Source organism: Abramis brama (assembly GCF_963993115.1).
Source record: "Abramis brama genome assembly, chromosome: 4".
NCBI lineage: Eukaryota > Metazoa > Chordata > Actinopteri > Cypriniformes > Leuciscidae > Abramis > Abramis brama.
Genome location: NC_139966.1, coordinates 9,326,163 through 9,344,841, shown reverse-complemented (window position 1 = coordinate 9,344,841; position 18,679 = coordinate 9,326,163). Strand labels below are relative to the sequence as shown.

The 18,679-nt window shown below is 36.2% G+C and overlaps 1 protein-coding gene across 1 annotated transcript in view; it reads right to left on the bottom strand.

The window, feature by feature from the left end:
- The window catches only part of LOC311082053 (uncharacterized protein), a 127,726-nt gene that overhangs the window by 90,009 nt on the left and 19,038 nt on the right, over nucleotides 1-18,679 (bottom strand). The window contains exons 3-10 of the mRNA XM_084112797.1: nucleotides 15,622-15,765; nucleotides 15,309-15,359; nucleotides 8,660-10,457; nucleotides 2,586-2,759; nucleotides 2,309-2,482; nucleotides 2,032-2,205; nucleotides 1,757-1,930; nucleotides 1,479-1,652 (exon numbers count right to left, since the gene is read on the bottom strand). Coding sequence (XP_083968923.1) covers nucleotides 1,479-1,652; nucleotides 1,757-1,930; nucleotides 2,032-2,205; nucleotides 2,309-2,482; nucleotides 2,586-2,759; nucleotides 8,660-10,457; nucleotides 15,309-15,359; nucleotides 15,622-15,765 — 2,863 coding nt within the window. The remainder of the gene's footprint in view (nucleotides 1-1,478; nucleotides 1,653-1,756; nucleotides 1,931-2,031; nucleotides 2,206-2,308; nucleotides 2,483-2,585; nucleotides 2,760-8,659; nucleotides 10,458-15,308; nucleotides 15,360-15,621; nucleotides 15,766-18,679) is intronic.

Here is an 18,679-nt window from a genome sequence, read left to right as displayed (position 1 = left end):
GAATTAGAATACTTGAAATCCCCTAATCACCCTTACAAACATTTACCATGAATGTACTGTAGTAATTTACCATGGTTGGGCAGAAATTTGCAATATTTATATTGAATACTATGCAGTAATAAATAAATATAGTAAATATATATACTATAATATTATGTAGTATAATAGTAAATATAGTGATTTATATTGCATTAGATTTATTAGGTAGGTAGAGGAATATATAATTAATGTTTGTTATGAAATTATGTCAGTTTCTTTGTAAAGGTGCGTATAGTTTTAACTTGTGTTTAGGCATTTTTTATACAGTGGGAGCGAGTAGCCTGTGGTTAACAAGTGTCACTGTCAGAATATTTTCATTTAAGCATAACTATTATAAATAAAATAATTATTATTTCTCACCAACAGCTATAAGTTTGTATAAATAATTTATTTGTTCCAATGAAAATAGTTGTACACAGCTGTAAATTATCAAGTTTTTATTTATTATGGTTTTATATATTTGCATACTGTTGGGTACCACATTTCCAAGTAAATACCACACTTTTTTAGGGTTACTTTAACTTATTTATTGAAACTGTTATGTTTCAATAAATAAGCTAAACCCCCAAACCAACCCACCGGCCCACCTCAACTTTTCGATTTGATAATGCGGCCCTCGAATGAAACTAATTGAATAGCCCTGGTTTAGGACCTGAGTATATTTCTGATTTGTTTGAAGAATATAAACCGAGCAGGGCTCTTAGATCTATGAACACAGGTCAGCTAGTTGAGCCCAGAATCCGAACTAAACATGGAGAAGCTGCGTTTAACACTTATGCTGTACACAACTGGAACAAACTACCAGAAGATCTTAGGCGTGCCCCATACGTATCGATTTTTAAATCTAGATTAAAAACATTTCTTTTTTCACATGCTTATGACTGAGAACTTATACTTAATCACACTGTTCAACCTTACAGCTTCCTACGTTTTTAAAAAAAAATTATATGTATTCTTTTGTATCTTGTATTATTATAAATGTTATTATTTCTTTTTTGTAAAGCACATTGAATTGCGTCAATGTATGAATTGTGCTATATAAATAAATTTGCTTGCTTGCTTCCTAGAATTTAGGAAGAGATTGCTAGCCAACTTGTGGGTATCATTGTTTCATAAAATTGTCATTTGGCATGTGGTGTAAATTTTGAACCCTGGCTGAGATGTTCATGGTGTCCCATACACAGCCACTAGATGGTACCACTAGCCTTCGCTAGTGCTATCAGAAGCAAACCATGCATGAAATGGATGTATTTGAAAAACGTGGGTCATACTTCTCAACTTTGACAATACGGATATCTCTATCAATATGGAAAAAATCCCATTCCTGCAAATGGTGTTTTTGTCTCTTGTTCTTGTATTCCACTGAGAGCAGATGCCACATTCTTTGACAAAATTATTTATTGTGATAGTATTTCATTAATTATTTTACAAACATTTACCTCAGTATCTTCAGCTGACAGTTTGGACTCTTTAGTCCATCAGAAAGAAGCTTCACTCCTGAATCCTGCAGGTCATTGTTACTCAGGTCCAGCTCTCTCAGGACACAGTTTGAGGATTGTAGTGCTGAAGACAAACTCTCACAACACTGAGTAGTGAGATTACATGTGGGAAATCTGAAGAAGAAAAACACAATGTAATTGCATACAGAATAAATCTTAGACGTTGGGATATTTAATAATTAACTTATTGTTAAAAAATAAAGTATTTTAACTCAAACCTTAGTATTTCCAGCTGACAGTTTGGACTCTTCAGTCCATCAGAGAGAAGCTTCACTCCAGAATCCTGCAGGTCATTGTTACTCAGGTCCAGCTCTTTCAGAAAGATGTTTGAGGATTGAAGAACTGTCGACAAACTCTCACAACACTGAGTAGTGAGATTACATGTGGGAAATCTGAAGAAGAAAAACAATGTAATTGCAAACAGAATAAATCTTAGCAGTGAGATATTTAATAATTAACTTATTGTTAAAAAATAAAGTATTTTAACTCAAACCTCAGTATCTTCAGCTGACAGTTTGGACTCTTCAGTCCATCAGAAAGAAGCTTCACTCCAGAATCCTGCAGGTCATTGTTACTCAGGTCCAGCTCTTTCAGAAAGGAGTTTGAAGATTGTAGCGCTGAAGACAAACTCTCACAACACTGAGCAGTGAGATTACATGTGGGAAATCTGAAGAAGAAAAACACAATGTAATTGCATACAGAATAATTCTTAGCAGTGAGATATTTAATAATTAACTTATTGTTAAAAAATAAAGTATTTTAACTCTAACCTCAGTATCTTCAGCTGACAGTTTGGACTCTTCAGTCCATCAGAAAGAAGCTTCACTCCAGAATCCTGCAGGTCATTGTTACTCAGGTCCAGCTCTTTCAGAAAGGAGTTTGAAGATTGTAGTGCTGAAGACAAACTCTCACAACACTGAGCAGTGAGATTACATGTGGGAAATCTGAAGAAGAAAAACACAATGTAATTGCATACAGAATAAATCTTAGCAGTGGGATATTTAATAATTAACTTATTGTTAAAAAATAAAGTATTTGAACTCAAACCTCAGTGTCTCCAGCTGAGAGTTTGGACTCTTCAGTCCATCAGAAAGAAGCTTCACTCCAGAATCCTTCAGATCATTGTTACTCAGGTCCAGCTCTCTCAGAAAGATGTTTGAGGATTGTAGAGCTGAAGACAAACTCTCACAACACTGAGCAGTGAGATTACAGCTATGAAGCCTGTGGAGAGAAGAAAACAAAAATAATGCAATAGTAATTCTTCTTAGGTAGGGTTTATAATAATTTGGAAAAACCTTTGACTAAAGTGATGGAAGCAATAGGGATGCACTTCTGTTGCATGCTCTTGATTGCTGATTGTTCACTCAGCACACGTGTCATGGATTAAAACTAAATCGGATATTTAAATAAAACATGAACTGTTAGCTGCTTTATGTATAACAAGTGGTTCCGGAAATTATTACAGGACGTTTGCAAGTCAAGACTTTTCATGAACGCAAACATCCAAAGCGTACGCACTTAACCCTCTGGGGTCTAAGGTGTTTTTGGGGTCCTTGAGATGTTCTGACATGCCCTGACATTTGTGCTTTTTTCAGTTGCTTATAAACATATTAATGGCAAAAAAAATTACACACTATTTAGCACAAACAGGGCTACCATAATATGTGAGCAACAAGAATGTACATGTCTGCATTTTTGAGAGAATAATGTTTATGCGTGGTCATTGAAAAAACTAAAAACTGTCATCACCTAGTGTTTTTTCTTCAAAATGATGTGAAAATCACCCTGCCTTATCATTCACATAACACAATACATTGATTTGAATTTTGCAAAGCACTTTCTGTTTGGAAAGGCAATATTCGAGTGGGCGTCAACGATCATGCATATTTAGTGGTTCACACCTTAAGAGACAGTGGGGCCTGCATACTTAATTAGCCATTCATTCAGGTGAGTCACTGAGCCACAAGAATGCAAGAGCAACAGTTGGAAGCATCTCAATTCTTTTTTATTTTTCCACATATTGTGCTTGCAATTTGGCCTATAATATCCAAGGAAAACATGTCTAGTAATTGTGCAGTTAATTCTCATACTGTATTTTCAGTTTTGGAATATTTATCCTCTCCCCAAATTTGTCACTATATTTTTTTATTAAAAAGGTTACAATTACAACAACAGTTCAAGTGTAATCTTTCTTTGTAAAAACTAAAGTATACATTTTATCATACATATTTCAAAGTTAAGGATTTGATTGATTATTTGATAACTTTATTTTTGACAAAACATACTATATTTAACATGAGCAAATATTGGCAAACAAAAGCTTATTTGAGGTGGCAGATATTTTACAGTAAAAATGTATAATCTATCCAAAACTAATCAACGAAATGTTGTCTTTCATATGTCTGTAACATAGGTCTTTCATTTTTATTATAAGAAATATAAATGTTAATTTGCAGTTTAATACGTTGCTTATAAAAATACATTTTATTTCAACATATTTCAGTCGATTTTTACTCAGTATAGCAATACAGTTTGCTAAAACCGAAACATTCATTCACAAACAGAAACGCCTGACTGTAACGTTGTTTTTATGAAATATTAGGGCATATAAATGTTAATTTTCAGTTTAATACGTTGCTTTTACAAATAGCCTACATTTTATTTCAACATATTTCTGTCGATTTTTACTCAACTCAGTATAGCAATACAGTTTGCTAAAACATCATCATTCATTCACACAGAGACGCAATTTAAATTTAAACTGTCTTTTTGCGAGCTGTGATAAACAGCGCGCATCTCTGCGGCTGCCGTTCATTCATTCACAGAAACGCGATTAACTTGAGAAGGAAAAAAAACTTACTACATATTCGGATCCTCTCTCCTGCAATACCCGCACTCTGAGGTAGATTTTCCATTATTATTATTCCTCACAGCGCTGCCAGATGGTGTAAACAACATATGATTAAACTTGTGTTTTCTCGAGCTGATATGGGGCATTCACAGGTTTGCTTGGATTGCCTCAGTAATTTGCGTTTGAATAGCACACGCTCTCCGTGGGCGGAGTCACATTACATTTGAATTAGCTCTAATGAGCTCGACTGGAATCACTCTCTTTTAATACAGATTTCACAAGATGAGAATATTTGTTTTTTATATAAATTACCCATTTAAAAGAAGATAATTCAAGCTTCATGCCTGTGTGTCTGTATGCCTGTTTGACTGAGTATTCGCTGAGTTACAGTTCATTTTCGGACGCGTTTCAGAATGGTCTTCACTGACAGAGAGAAGGCAGAACTCGCATCACGTTTATTTTTCTTTATTTGGCAAAAAGCACAACACTTTGTTTTTATTGTGAGTATACACAAAAATAATACACATTTAACAGAATCGATTGATGTATGAAACTTGCTTGTAATATCAAAGTCCACAGAGCAAAATTAATTTCTTTTGAACTGAACTGAAAAAAGCGAGCCTATCGCGCCGGCGCGATTGTCGACCCCAGGGGGTTAACACTGTTTGCTGCTGTCTCAGACAACGCGTGAATACTGAATTGAATTCTCTTTCACGTCTTGTGCTTGTACGGATGAATTCACACAAAATTATGTAAAAACGCCCGTCTTGGTGAGTATCCTAGTAAACATAGTCAGTTATATCTCAAGTGAACGTAGATAGTATATTCATATGGAATCTGTGCATTCGGTCTTAAAGGTGCAGCAGTCTAATAAACTTTCTGGTGTGTTTTAATGTTAATCAAACAATAAAGAACAAATAAATCACTCACTGCTCTAGAATGAATACCTTTTGTAACTTTGTAAAGATCCATCTATATTTAATGTATACAGCAATAAAAAAGCAGTGTTATTTCACATTTTATTGCTTTATTTAAATGTCTGTACCTGAAAACTATTGACCTAGCCTACCTGAAAAACTCTAAAACACTGTTTATTTCATTTGTGGCCTTTCTTTGTTCTTTTTGTGCTATTTGTAATTTGATTATTTGTTCTTATTTTATTATTGTCTGCTTACTTGTCCTTAAAGGATTAGTTCACTTTCAAAAAAATTTTTGCTGATAATTTACTCATCCTGATGTCATCCAAGATGTCCATGTCTTTGTTTCTTCAGTCGAAAATAAATTAAGGGTTTTGAGGAAAACATTCCAGGATTTTTCTCCATATAATGGACTTCAAAGGCAACCAACGGTTTGAAGGTTCAAATGTCCATCTCAATGCAGCTTCAAAGTCTCAACACGATCCCAGTGGAGAAATAAGGGTCTTATCTAACGAAACAATGTTATTTTCTAAAATATATATACTTATAAATATATATAAATATATATAATGTGTATATATATTTTAACCACAAATGCTCGTCGTGTACCATCTCTGAGATGCATTGGAAAGGTCACGCGTCACATCAAGTTATTTGTCTGTTTACTCCGGTTCATAAATATATATATAGGATATCAGGATTGACATAGACATAGCAGACAGAATGGTAAGTTAAATGCTTTAATTTGCAGAATGGATCGGTACAGCGAAACAGATGAGTAAACAGTAAGTTGAATTTCAGATGAAATTAGGAATAGGAATACAGGTAAGTATGGCAGAGAGTCTGTGTCAAGAGTAGACATATTGACAAGACCAGACGAGGAGTGAAGGGAGAGTGCTGAATATATATGGCTAGTTAACGAGGTAGTGCAGGTGATGATGATGATGGCTGAATGTGTGCAGATGTGCCAAGGAGGATGATGGGAAGTGTAGTGCACACACAGATGAGGAAGACAGACGGTGGATGTGACAATATATATATATATATATATATACATATACATATATATATATATATATATATATATATATATATACATATACATATATATATATATATATTTTAGGGCTGGGGGAATTAACGCGTTAATCTTTGCGATTAATTTGAGATGTTTAACGCGTAAAAAAAAAAAACGCATTTAACGCAGCACTTTTTCCCCCTCGTTTTAATGATTCCTGTTGCAGCTGCAATTGAAAAGCCGAAAAAATGGGGATCAGGTTTTATTCTCGCGTAGCTTTCATGAGCGGGTCTTTTCCGCTCCGTGTGCGCCGCCACACTCTCCGTTCCGTGTGTCTGTGTGTGTGTGTGTGTGTGTGTGTCGGCGCGCTGCGCTCTCTGCTCAATGTTCGACTCCGTGTTTGGGTTGCACGTTCTGCTCTGTCGTTAACGGCCCAAAACGCTCCAATCATGTACCGATCAAGCACTGGAAAAGCAAAGTCCGCTCAAATAAGGTGAAATTTCTCTGTAGACTTCTTTTTGCTGAGCTGGTATAGTCATTCTGGGCAACAATGTTAAAGGGATAGTTCACCCAAAAATGAAAATTCTGTCATCATTTAGTCTCCCTCAAGTTGTTCCAAACCTGTTTGATTTCCTTTCTTCTGCTAAACACAAAAGAAGATATTTTAAAGAAGGTTGGTAATTAAACAGTTGCTGGTCCCCATTGACATCCATAGTATTTTTTTTCCTACTATGAAAGTCAATGGGGTCCATCAATCGTTTGGTTACCGACTTTCTTCAAAATATCTTCTTTTGTGTTCAGCAGAAGAAAGAAAGTCATACAGGTTTGGAACAACTTGAGGGAGAGTAAATGATCACAGAATTTTCATTTTTGGGTGAACTATCCCTTTAAAATGACCTGCTCTGATCACATGCTCTGGTAGCTTTGTAGGACTATAGTTTATTTTTATAATTAGTAAAAAAAAAAAAAAAAAAAAAATCTTAAATTGATTATGTTGATTGATTATTGAAAAATAATAATACATTGATATATTGATGTTTAATATTATTTTAATATAGGGCTATTATCTGTTCCTTTTTTTCTGGTGTTTCACTTAATTAGGTGATTCTAAGTTGAATTATTGATGATTACAAGCTTGGAGGAAATGCAATTAATTGCAATTAATTACAGCAAATTAATTAATTAATTTTTTTAATCGATTCCTAGCCCTAATATATATATATATATATATATATATATATATATATATATATATATATATATATATATATATATTTTTTTTTTTTTTTTTTTTAAGAAAATGACCGATCGTTTCGCAAGATAAGACCCTTATTTCTTGACTGGGATCGTGTAGAGACTTTGAAGCTGCATTGAGACGGATATTTGAACCTTCTTTGAACATTGGTATAGTTGGTTGCCATTGAATTCCATTATGGAGAAAAATCCTGGAATGTTTTCCTCAAGAATCTTAATTTCTTTTCAACTGAAGAAAGAAAGACATGGATATCTTGGATGACATCAGGGTGAGTAAATTATTAGCAAAAATTTTTTTGAAAGTGAACTAATCCTTTAATAATGTTTTACATTGACATTAATTAGGCAGGTTGTTTTTGCTGTAGTATCAAAATTGTGATATTTTACTGGTATCTATTTTTACCGCTGACCCAATCCTCAGCACTGAGCCCTGCTGGAGCAGCTCTAAATATGTGCTGTGCTGTTAAATGATAGATAAAATATGATAGAGCAATAGAATAAACATTGAGAGTAATAGAAGATCATACAATACATTTTAACAGGCTTAAGCATGGAAATAACTGAAGGAAATATATATTTGTTAAACTAATTAAGCCAACTCATATGATTTATGTTATTTTGGTTTCTCTACCCAATACATAAAAAAATGACAAATGCAATGAAAATACAGGTATCGGTATCTGTACTCTGTATCGCCAAGTACCAGAAAGTATTTGAATCGAACTTGTTCTGGGAAATGTGGTATCGGTACATCCCTAGTAAAGATTAAAAAAAATCCAAAGTTAAAAAAAATATATCTTTATAAAATCAAAACCAGTATTTTCAGTTTCTTTAATTTGTGATAAAATTAGTAATATTAAAATGGGTTAAAACTCAGGTTGCTGAGTTTTGTCTGATCCCTGACCCAACCTGCCTGATAATGGTGTTACTTTGGTATTTAATATCATCACACTGATCATTGATACATTTATATTTATTCTTTTTTTTCTGAAGAGTCTTGGCCAGCAAATTACCTGTGTAACATTAAGACCAATTAAAATGACTAACAGTGTATATAAATTATAGTAAAGAAGCCTCCTACAGTGCTCTTCTGGTGTTTTTGATCACTGGCAGCAGTCTCATCACTGCTTCATCAGATCTTCTGTATTTCTGCAGTTCAAACTTCTCTTGAGTCTCTTCTGACATCAGGAGCACAAACACCAGACCAGACCATTGAGCAGAGGACAGATTCTGTGCTGAGAGATTTCCTGAGCTCAGATTCTTCTGGATTTCCTCCACAAAGTCATCTTTCAGTTCACTCAGGCAGTGGAAGAGATTGATGGTCCGTTCTACTGATTTCTCCTTCTCTATTTTCTTTTTGATATAGTCAACGATGTCTTTAACGTTCTCTGTTTTGAGTTCCAGTCCTGGCAGTAGTTCCTTCAGGTCACTCTGATTGGACTCCAGTGAGAGACCCAGAAGGAACCGGAGGAAAAGGTCCAGGTGTCCGTTCTTGCTTTCTAAAGCCTTGTTGACTGCAGCCTTATGAAGCTGAAACAGTGGCTTTGTGGAGAGTTTCTGTTTCATTTTTTTCCAGAATGGGAAAAATGGGTTTGCATTCTTGTCTTTGTTAACAAAAAACACATAGAGAGCAGCGAGGCATTCCTGTACGCTGAGGTGTACGAAGCTGTAAATGTGTGTGTCTGAAAAAGCCCTTTCCTCCTGAAACATTCGAGTGCATAACCCAGAGTACACTGAAACTTCACTGACATCTAGTCCACACTTCTCAAGATCTTCTTTGTAGAAAATCAGGTTTCCTTTCTCCAGCTGTTGAAAGGCCAGTTCCCCAAGCTTCAGAATAATCTGATCAAAAGACATTGCATTGTCTTTAGATTCAAGGTTATCACGGTTGTATTTTTCTTTCATCTGTTGCTGCTGAGAAATTAAGAAGCTTGTGTACATCCCTGTGAGAGTTGTGGGAGTTTTTTCGTTGCTCTCTCGACCAAGTAGAGGCTGAAGAACAATAAGAGAGATCCAGCAGAAGACGGGGATGTGGCACATGATGTACAGACTCCTGGATTTCTTGATGTGACTGATGAGGTTCTCAGCAACCTCAGGACTGCTGTTATTTTTGAAGTATTGCTCTTTTTGCTCATTGTTAAATCCTCGCACCTCTGTCACTTGATCAATGTATCTTCGGGGTATCAGACTGGCTGCTGCTGGTCTGGATGTGATCCAAATGAGAGCAGAGGGAACCAGATGTGCCTTGATGAGGCTTGTTATTATCTTACTCACTGTTGTTTTTTTGTGAACATCTGTAAATCTGCCACCCTCTCTAAATCTCAAAGGGAAGCGACATTCATCCAGTCCATCAAAAATAAACAAGACCTTACGGTCACCTTTAGGAAGAGAAGGCCGTTCTTTATCCTCACTAAAGAAGTGTTCGTGAAGCAGTTCCATGAGACTGCAGTTCTCTGTAATCAGGTTTAGCTCACGGAATGGCAGTGGAAAAATGAAGGTTATATCCTGATTATCTTTTCCTTCAGCCCAGTCAAAGATGAATTTATTGACAGAGACAGTTTTTCCTACCCCTGCGATCCCCATCATCAGTACCTTTGTGTTTCCTTTAAACATGTCATTACACTTGATTGGCTTCTCCTTGGCAGTCAGTCGGTTGTGATTTGATTCAATCCGTCTCACCTCATGCTCGTTCACTCTTCCTCCAGTCTCATTCTCCACCACATATAAATCAGTGTAGATATCGTTCAGGTATTCCTGATGACCCGTCTCTGAATTACCAACCAATATCTGCTTGTAGTCCCGTTTTAATTTGTCCTTCAGTCTACAGCTGGTCTCTGTGTATTCATGAAGAGTAGCTTCTCTATCGTCTGCAGTTGAGCCTTTAAGAAAGAGGGGACAATACAGCATAAAATAAGTGATTGTGTTTTTCATAAAGTCTTAATAAAACCTATTTGTAATTTGTAACCTTGTCTGCAATTCCAATTACAAAAATAATGATAAAACTACACTTCTTCTGTATTCAAATTAATCACACTTTGTCCTGAAATTGTGTTTTCATCAACATCTTACAGTATTCTGAAGTTGACAACATATGTTGATGGAAACACCTTGACTAATGCTGACTTGAATGCAGTTGTTTTCAGTTTTTAAATTCCTGAATAACTTCAGGTCATGCTGACGGGCATTATTAAAAGCCTTTTGATTAAACATTGACATCTAACACACCAAACTAGACATGTAGTCTGTACTGTAGTAGGCTTAGGTTAGGGTTATTAGGATTAATATTCAACAATATTACTGATCTGCCTGCATTGACACCATTATATAAGAACTGAACTGAGCTGGACGATGACATCACTGTTTTCTCCAGAGTGGCTGTATAGGCAAGGCAAGGCAAGTTTATTTATATAGCACATTTCACTCTTAGGATTGAGACGCTTACATTAAATAACAACCTCTTTCTAAGGAAGTATAGTTGCTGTCCTTTTTTGTTCACAGCTTCAGTCCATTTATCCCACCTCAGTTTATGATCAAGGACAAACCCAAGATATTTATACTCATTAACACTCTGAATTGGCTCCCCTTTAACAGTCGTCACACTCACTGAAGATTCCTTCCTAAAATCAATACACATCTCCGTTGTTTTTGAAATATTTAACTTAAGGTTTGACACAACAACAAATAAATTCATTTAAAACAGGTCCATGACTGTCCTCATCCCCCTGAAGGAGACTAACTAATGCAGTATCATCTGCAAATTTGATAAGATATCTCCCTGAATGGGCACTTTTACAGTTGTTTGTGTACAATATAAACAGTAGGGGTGAGAGGATCCAACATTAGTAATTTGTTTCTCCGACAGTGATCCACCCACACTCACTCGCTGTACTCTGTTTCTTAAAAAGTCCTGCAACCACAGAATCAATCCTCCATCTAGATTAAACTCTGTGGCTAATCTTTCGACTAACACAGATGGCGATATGTTATTAAAAGCTGAGGAAAAGGCAGCAAATAGGATTTTCACGTGATTTTTGGAACCTTCAAGATGCGAGTAAACAATATGCAACAATGTTAAAATTGCATCATCCACTCCTTTGTTTGTCTGATATGCAAATTGCAAAGCATCCAATACACTCAAAAAAATGGTTTTGTGGCACTGTTCTTTTTACCCAAATATTTTTTTGTTAAAGTAACACACATATATTTCTTTTACCACCAAAACACTATTGTATTGCGTTTAATTAATTATAATTTTACACTATACTTAATTATCGATCGTTAAACTAATGTAAAGGGTTTAATTTTGCGATTAAAAAATGGATTGACGATTTCCAACGTATTGGATGAAGACGGCGTGTGAAAAAGGTGGCAAGGTGCATGGCATCAGAGCTAGAAAATATAAAGTTAATCTAAAGGCGCAGTCTTTCATTTCTGTTAGTATTTTGGAAAGTCTGTTCTGGGATGCTTTTAATATATTGCACAGAAAAAAACAATTTTGGCTGCTTGTTCAAATTGCTTCATTAAAATGAGCTTGCAACACAATTGCTATACATTTTGTCTAATAACTTAATTTGATTGTGTTCAATCTGCTTAAATATATGTAAAATGTAAGTTTACTTAATACGTTTGTGTTGGATTACATGAATGATTTGTGTTGCATTAACTGAAACTGGGCGAGGCTTAGTTCCCAGCATGCTTTGCATATAGCTGAATTAAGAGAGAATAAATGTTGAAATTAAGTGTTAAAAGAGGAAGACTTGATAGTGTGTAATTGTGTTTAATGTTCAATTACATTGGAATAATTAGAACCATTTTAATTACAGTGGGTTACCATTGTGGAGAAGAGTGGAGTATTTGGTCAGGCTGTGGACTGATTCATATAAGTTTTGCTCCTGTGGTTGAAGGAGTATATCAATCTTAGCATTTAAGATGTTAATAAGTGTTGTTATTAGTTAATAGCTAGCTATAGTCTAGAAGTTCAATTGAGAAATCAAGTACATCCATCACACTTTATTTATCAGTGCAGTTTTAAATAAACTAAAGCATGTTCACTAAACTTAACCGGTTTAAGTTACAGGGAAGCAATTCCATTGATTACTTTTTCACATAAATTCTTTCTCATTCAGTTGTGTTGTCACAGCACAAGGAGCTTACATAGGTTAAAAAAATCCACTAATGTTAATAAAAAATAATTTGCTTGTGTGGAACCACTGTCCATAATTTAAGTTATTTTAAAGAGTATTTTTTTTTGAGTGTATATATTGCGTTTTTGACACTACATACCTTTTAACAAGCCTTTCAAAGCTTTTAAACACCAAAGACGTCAGTGCAATTGGCTGAGAGTCACTAAGTTCCAATGGTTTATTGATTTTAGGAAAAGGTATAATAGTTGAAGTTCTCCATATAGTTGGTACTATGTGTTGGTCTAAAGATCTTTGGAATAACAGAGTAAAAACCGTTGATAGTTGCTCAGCACAGTTTTTTAACACTCGTCCACAGATGCTGTCAGGACTCTTATGTGTATTGCAACTCTGAAACATTTTCTTTACATCAGCCTCTTTGATGGAGAAGTTATTAGTTGATGTCAAAGTTAGTATCCTCACTATTCCCCTCAAAACGTGAAAAAAAAACCTGATTTAACCTATTCACTAGTTCCCCACTTTTGCTATCTGTGATTGTCATATTTGTGTTATACTTTCTTTGACTTTTATGTGGTACACTAATAGTAGAATTATGATCCACCTACTGTCAAAATGATTGATGGCCCTCTAATTGATTGATGGGTTGACCTTTTGCCCTTGCCCCTCCACTTGCCCTGACCTTGCCCTAGTGTTGACCTGCCCTAGTGATGACCTTACCCTCTCGCTGACATTGTCACCTTTGACCTTGTATCCTACGGGGGTGGAAATGACCTTTGACCGTTGATTAATTGGATATAGGATTATTTATGACCTTGTGAGTATAGGGCTTCCATTGATTAATATTTGAACTTTGATATAATGGAAGTTATGAGGGTTATTTTTTAGCTCTGACATCAGGATGTGTGTGACATACTAATGGACAATAGGCTTGTTTGAGATGCGCCTTGCCTCGCCTGAAATGTATGCGAGAGTAGGCGGCTGCAGTGAGAGGAGGAGCGAAAAAAGCGACGGCAAGCCGGACAGATCTCTCTTCTCGCAGTGGATCTGACACCTGCGAGATCAAAGACGGATATCGCGGGATTCACGGGATTCACGCTCGTGCACAGTGTTGCTAATAAATTGGATGGAATTTAAGTTTTGTTGCTTTTATATGAAAATAAATATAATGAACAAGACACCCAAAGTAGCCTACTTATTTAATTCCATTCCAAATACATGTTTATCAGTCTTTTTTCTTTAATACAGACATGTGTTTTTTCAGCCCGTTCTCACCCCAAAACGTCACATACTGACGGGTCTTGACCATACGGCAACATACGACGAAAAGGGTACCCCTATAACGTCAATATGAGACGCAGACATAAGCGCACCAGCAGCCTCCTAGCGGTACCCTAACGCATACCTAAACCTACCCATAACCCGAATCGTCACATATGGACGTTTTAGGGGTACCCTTTTCGTCGTATGTTGCCGTATGGTCAAGACCCGTCAGTATGTGACGTTTTGGGGTGAGAATGTGTTGGGTTTTTTTCTTTCTTTTTTTTAATAAAAATTACATTGCATAACCCATAGAGATCGCACTGAGATGTATTACCTCGAGATAGTTTGGGAATATTACCACATAACGTACACATAAAACATGATATCAGAGTTTTAAAATCAAACATTTTAAAAGAGAACAATACATCACGGTTGTTTAAACCAATGAACATCAAGCTGTGTCGTCAGCAAGTCGTTTCCCATCATGCTTTTGATCAGCGCAGTCAGTGGAGAGCAACTGCGCTCGACTTCAGAATCCGACAGGTGTGCCTTGCGCTCGCGAGAGATTTTTGACATACGTCAGCATGACATCAGAGCAAGGCGGACCGCTCTCGGACACATTTCTAACCGGCATGCATCTCGCGCTGATCACCGGTGATCGATTCTGCGCAGATTTTGCTCATCTCAAACAAGCCTATTATTAGGGTCATATATATCAGGATGTGTGTCACATGCAAGCATCAGCATGGAGCTCCCTCCCTCCCATCCACCCTCCACATTCCAGAGCGCAGGGGGATTGCTAGGGACAGTGGAAGTGAGAAAAGAGGTTTTCTAATAATGCTGTATATATTAAACTAACTAAAGTTGAAAAACATGCTGTTCTTTAAAAGTATATGTTAATAATCCCTAATAACTTCCATTAGTATATCACACACATCCTGATGTCAGAGCTCAAAAATAACCGTTCATCACTTCCATTATCTCAAAGCTCAGATATTAAACAATGAATCCCCTTATACTCTGCCTTTATAACCGGGCCAAAGTTCAAATATTAAACAATGAACCCCCTTATACTCACGAGGTCATAAATAATCCCATTTACCAATTAATCAACGGTCATAGGTCATTTCCAAACCCCGTAGGATACAAGGTCAAAGGTGACAATGTCAGCGAGAGGGTAAGGTCACCACTAGGGGCAGGTCAACACTAGGGCAAGGTCAGGGCAAGGGCAAAAGGTCAACCCATCAATCAATTAGAGGGCCATCAATCATTTTGACAGTAAGTGGATCATATCACTACTCCTCTATAATGAAGAAATGATGGTTGTACCTTGTTCTAACTGTTTCTCTGGTGTCTCCGTCGCTAAGGTTTTTTGTGGCTCTGTGAGGAAAGAGAAAATGAGTTGAAGCATTATTTCATACATGATTGTTAATAAGCAGTGTGTCTCAGAAAGCACAGTTATTGTGTCTTTTTAAACATTACAATTTATTATATTATATTTTCATTATATGAATTGTATTATAGTCATTATTATATATATATATATATATATATATATATATATATATATATATATATATATATATATATATAAAAATATATATAATAATGGTAATATAGTATATATAATATACTATATTACCATGTCCTGCAGTGTTTAAGCTGTTGTTGAAGGTCACTGGGGCTGTGATGGTGTTATCAGTGAGTACAGGAGCATTTACAGATGCTCCTGTTCCAGCTTTCTCATCAACACTGACTCCAGTGTGAGCATTGCTGCTCATCTGGCCTGGAATAGAGATAGAAAGATTAATTACATTGCTTAAATCACAACTTTAACATTTCCAGTGAGTACACATCAACACTGCTAGTAGTGATTATGATATAGCATGTGTCAAAAATTATTTATTTATTATTATATCCCCCCCCCCCCCACACACACACACACACACACAAACACACACATATTTCATAAGATTTCACACTAACTAAAGATGAAAAACATTCTGTTCTTTTAAAAGTGTATAAATTAAATGAATATATCACTCGATATAAAAATAAATATCTTGCTAAGTTTAGAGAAGCAATTGAAACAGTTATTTATGGATATTATGAATAAATAAAACAGCTTGCATGTTCAGCGAGATAAAGAGCTTAGCATTGGAAATGTGTCCAGTGATATGGTTTACAAAATGTTTTAAGCTGAAAATCTCCTGAGAGTTTCTTAGAGAGATAGAGAGACAGAGACACAGGTGTGAGACTGCACAGAACACACTTCCATGGGGAAACACTGCGCTCCCCACATCAGTTTTCTAAGGACACACACTCTGCATTCTTTGGATGCCCTGCAGTTGTAAACTGCTTCATTATATTTACAAAACAAAGCAAATTCGCAAACGGAGTGACATTTCTTTTCTCTCTCTCGCCACACACACACACACACACACACACACACACACACACACACACACACACACACACACACACACACACACACACACACACACACACACACACACACACACACACACACACACACACACACACACACACACACACACACACACACACACACACACGTCTGGTGCACTATCTTTGTGAGGACTCTCCATAGACGTAATGGTTTTTATACTGTACAAACTGTATATTCTATCCCCTTACACTGCCCCTGCCCCTAAACCTACCCATCACAGGAGACATTCTGCATTTTTACATTTTCAAAAAAACTAATTCTGTATGATTTATAAGCTTTTGTACCCATGGGGACCTCAATTTAGGTCCCCACGGTGACACGAGTCCCCATGAGTCTGTGTGCATTCAGGTTTAAGTCCCCACCGGTGTAGAAAAACATGTCCACACACACACACACACACACACACACACACACACACACACACACACACACACACACACACACACACACACACACACACACACACACACACACACACACACGGGTTCTATAAAAAGGAAGTTCTCTCTATTTTAAATTAAATGATTATAAATAAAATATATATAACCCATTGAATAATAACAAATGTTACAAAAACAGTTTAAACAGTTTTAGTTATACAAATATGTTGGTTAAAAATGAATAAATACATATAAATATAAAAACACCTTACATTTTCAGAGAGCTGAAGAAGTAGTTCTTTATGCAATGATAAAAATAACAAAAGAATCCAAAAAGTTGAAGTTGTCATAAGCAAGACACTCCCAGATCCTCCAGTGATAAACCACAGTGTGAACTGAAGCTTCAGACGCTCACAGAGACGAGAGGAGTTACAGACCAGACAAGCCTCGGAACACAATGTCACAGTAAAGCTAGTCTGCGCTCCAGAGGTTTATTCCCACTAAATTCATTTAAAAGCATAATCTTAAAAGTTTAAATTAGATCTTTTAAAATTAAAAGACTGTTTAAATCAAATCTTTCAAGTTTGATCAAAATTGTATTTTCTATTTATCTTCTAGAAGACTTCTGTATGAGATAAATGATTTTGCTTAAATTTTGGTTGGATTGGATTGGATTGGGGGGATGTAAAAAAAAAATTAAGGGCCCTATTTGAACGATCTGAAGCGCAAATATCAATCGCGAAATGCAAGTAACTTTGTGGGCGGGTCTTGGGCACTGTTGCTATTATACCGGCGGGATAAATGACTCTTGCGCCCAACGCAAATCTAAAATGGGTTGGTCTGAAGTAGCTTCATTACTCATAGGTGTGGTTTGGGCGTAACGTGAAATAAACCAATCAGAGCATCATCTCACATTCCCTTTAAGAGCAGACGCGCTTGTTCCATGACGGATTGCTATTATAACGGCGGATTTGCCAAGAGCGGTTCACACCCGAGGAGACCAACGTTCTTGTCAGGGCCGTAAAACCATACCTGCAAACTTGTCGCTTTTCGGCGACAATCGCCGTTTTCTTGGTTAATTGGGTCATTTACGTGAATCGCGTAGAACCGGAGAGTTTTTGTTTGGGGGGGGGGGGGGGGGGTATTTTGACATTTCAAATGTAGGCGGGTTGCTCGTGGCAAGCACGCTCATAATGAAGAGACGCCGGCGCGACCACAACATTGCCCAACATCAAATGGCAAACGTAATGCAAGCGGAACGAAACTGCTCGTTATTGTGTGGTTGAAGGACCGTTTATCAGTTTGGACCAGTGCAGCGCGAGCCGATCTTGATCAAGCGACACTGTTACTACACAGCGCTAATAAGAGATCCAATAAAGAAAGCATTTGAATTCGCCACAGAAGTAATAACATCGCTGCGATAAATGAGAAAGATCTAGTGAGAAACATTCACATTTCTCCGTTATTAATGGATCAAACAGCGCTGACGTGGAAACCAGGAAGAAACATTGTGCCATGACTAAACCTGTTTACTCAATACTACAATATTTTTTCCAAGGAGCTGTTTTGTTTTATATGCTCCTAAGAAGAGTCAATTATACACTGCAAAAAATGCTTTTCTTACTTAGTATTTTTGTTTTGTTTCCAGTCCAAATATCAAAAAATTCTTAAATCAAGAAGCATTTACTAGAGAAGTAAAATGACATAAGAAATTCTGTTTTGTTTTAAGATAAAAATAAAGTAATTTAAGTAATTTTTGCTTACCCCATTGGCAGATAATTTGGCTTGTTTTAAGCAAAAATTACTTAATTACTTTCTTTTTATCTTAAAACAAAACAGAATTTCTTATG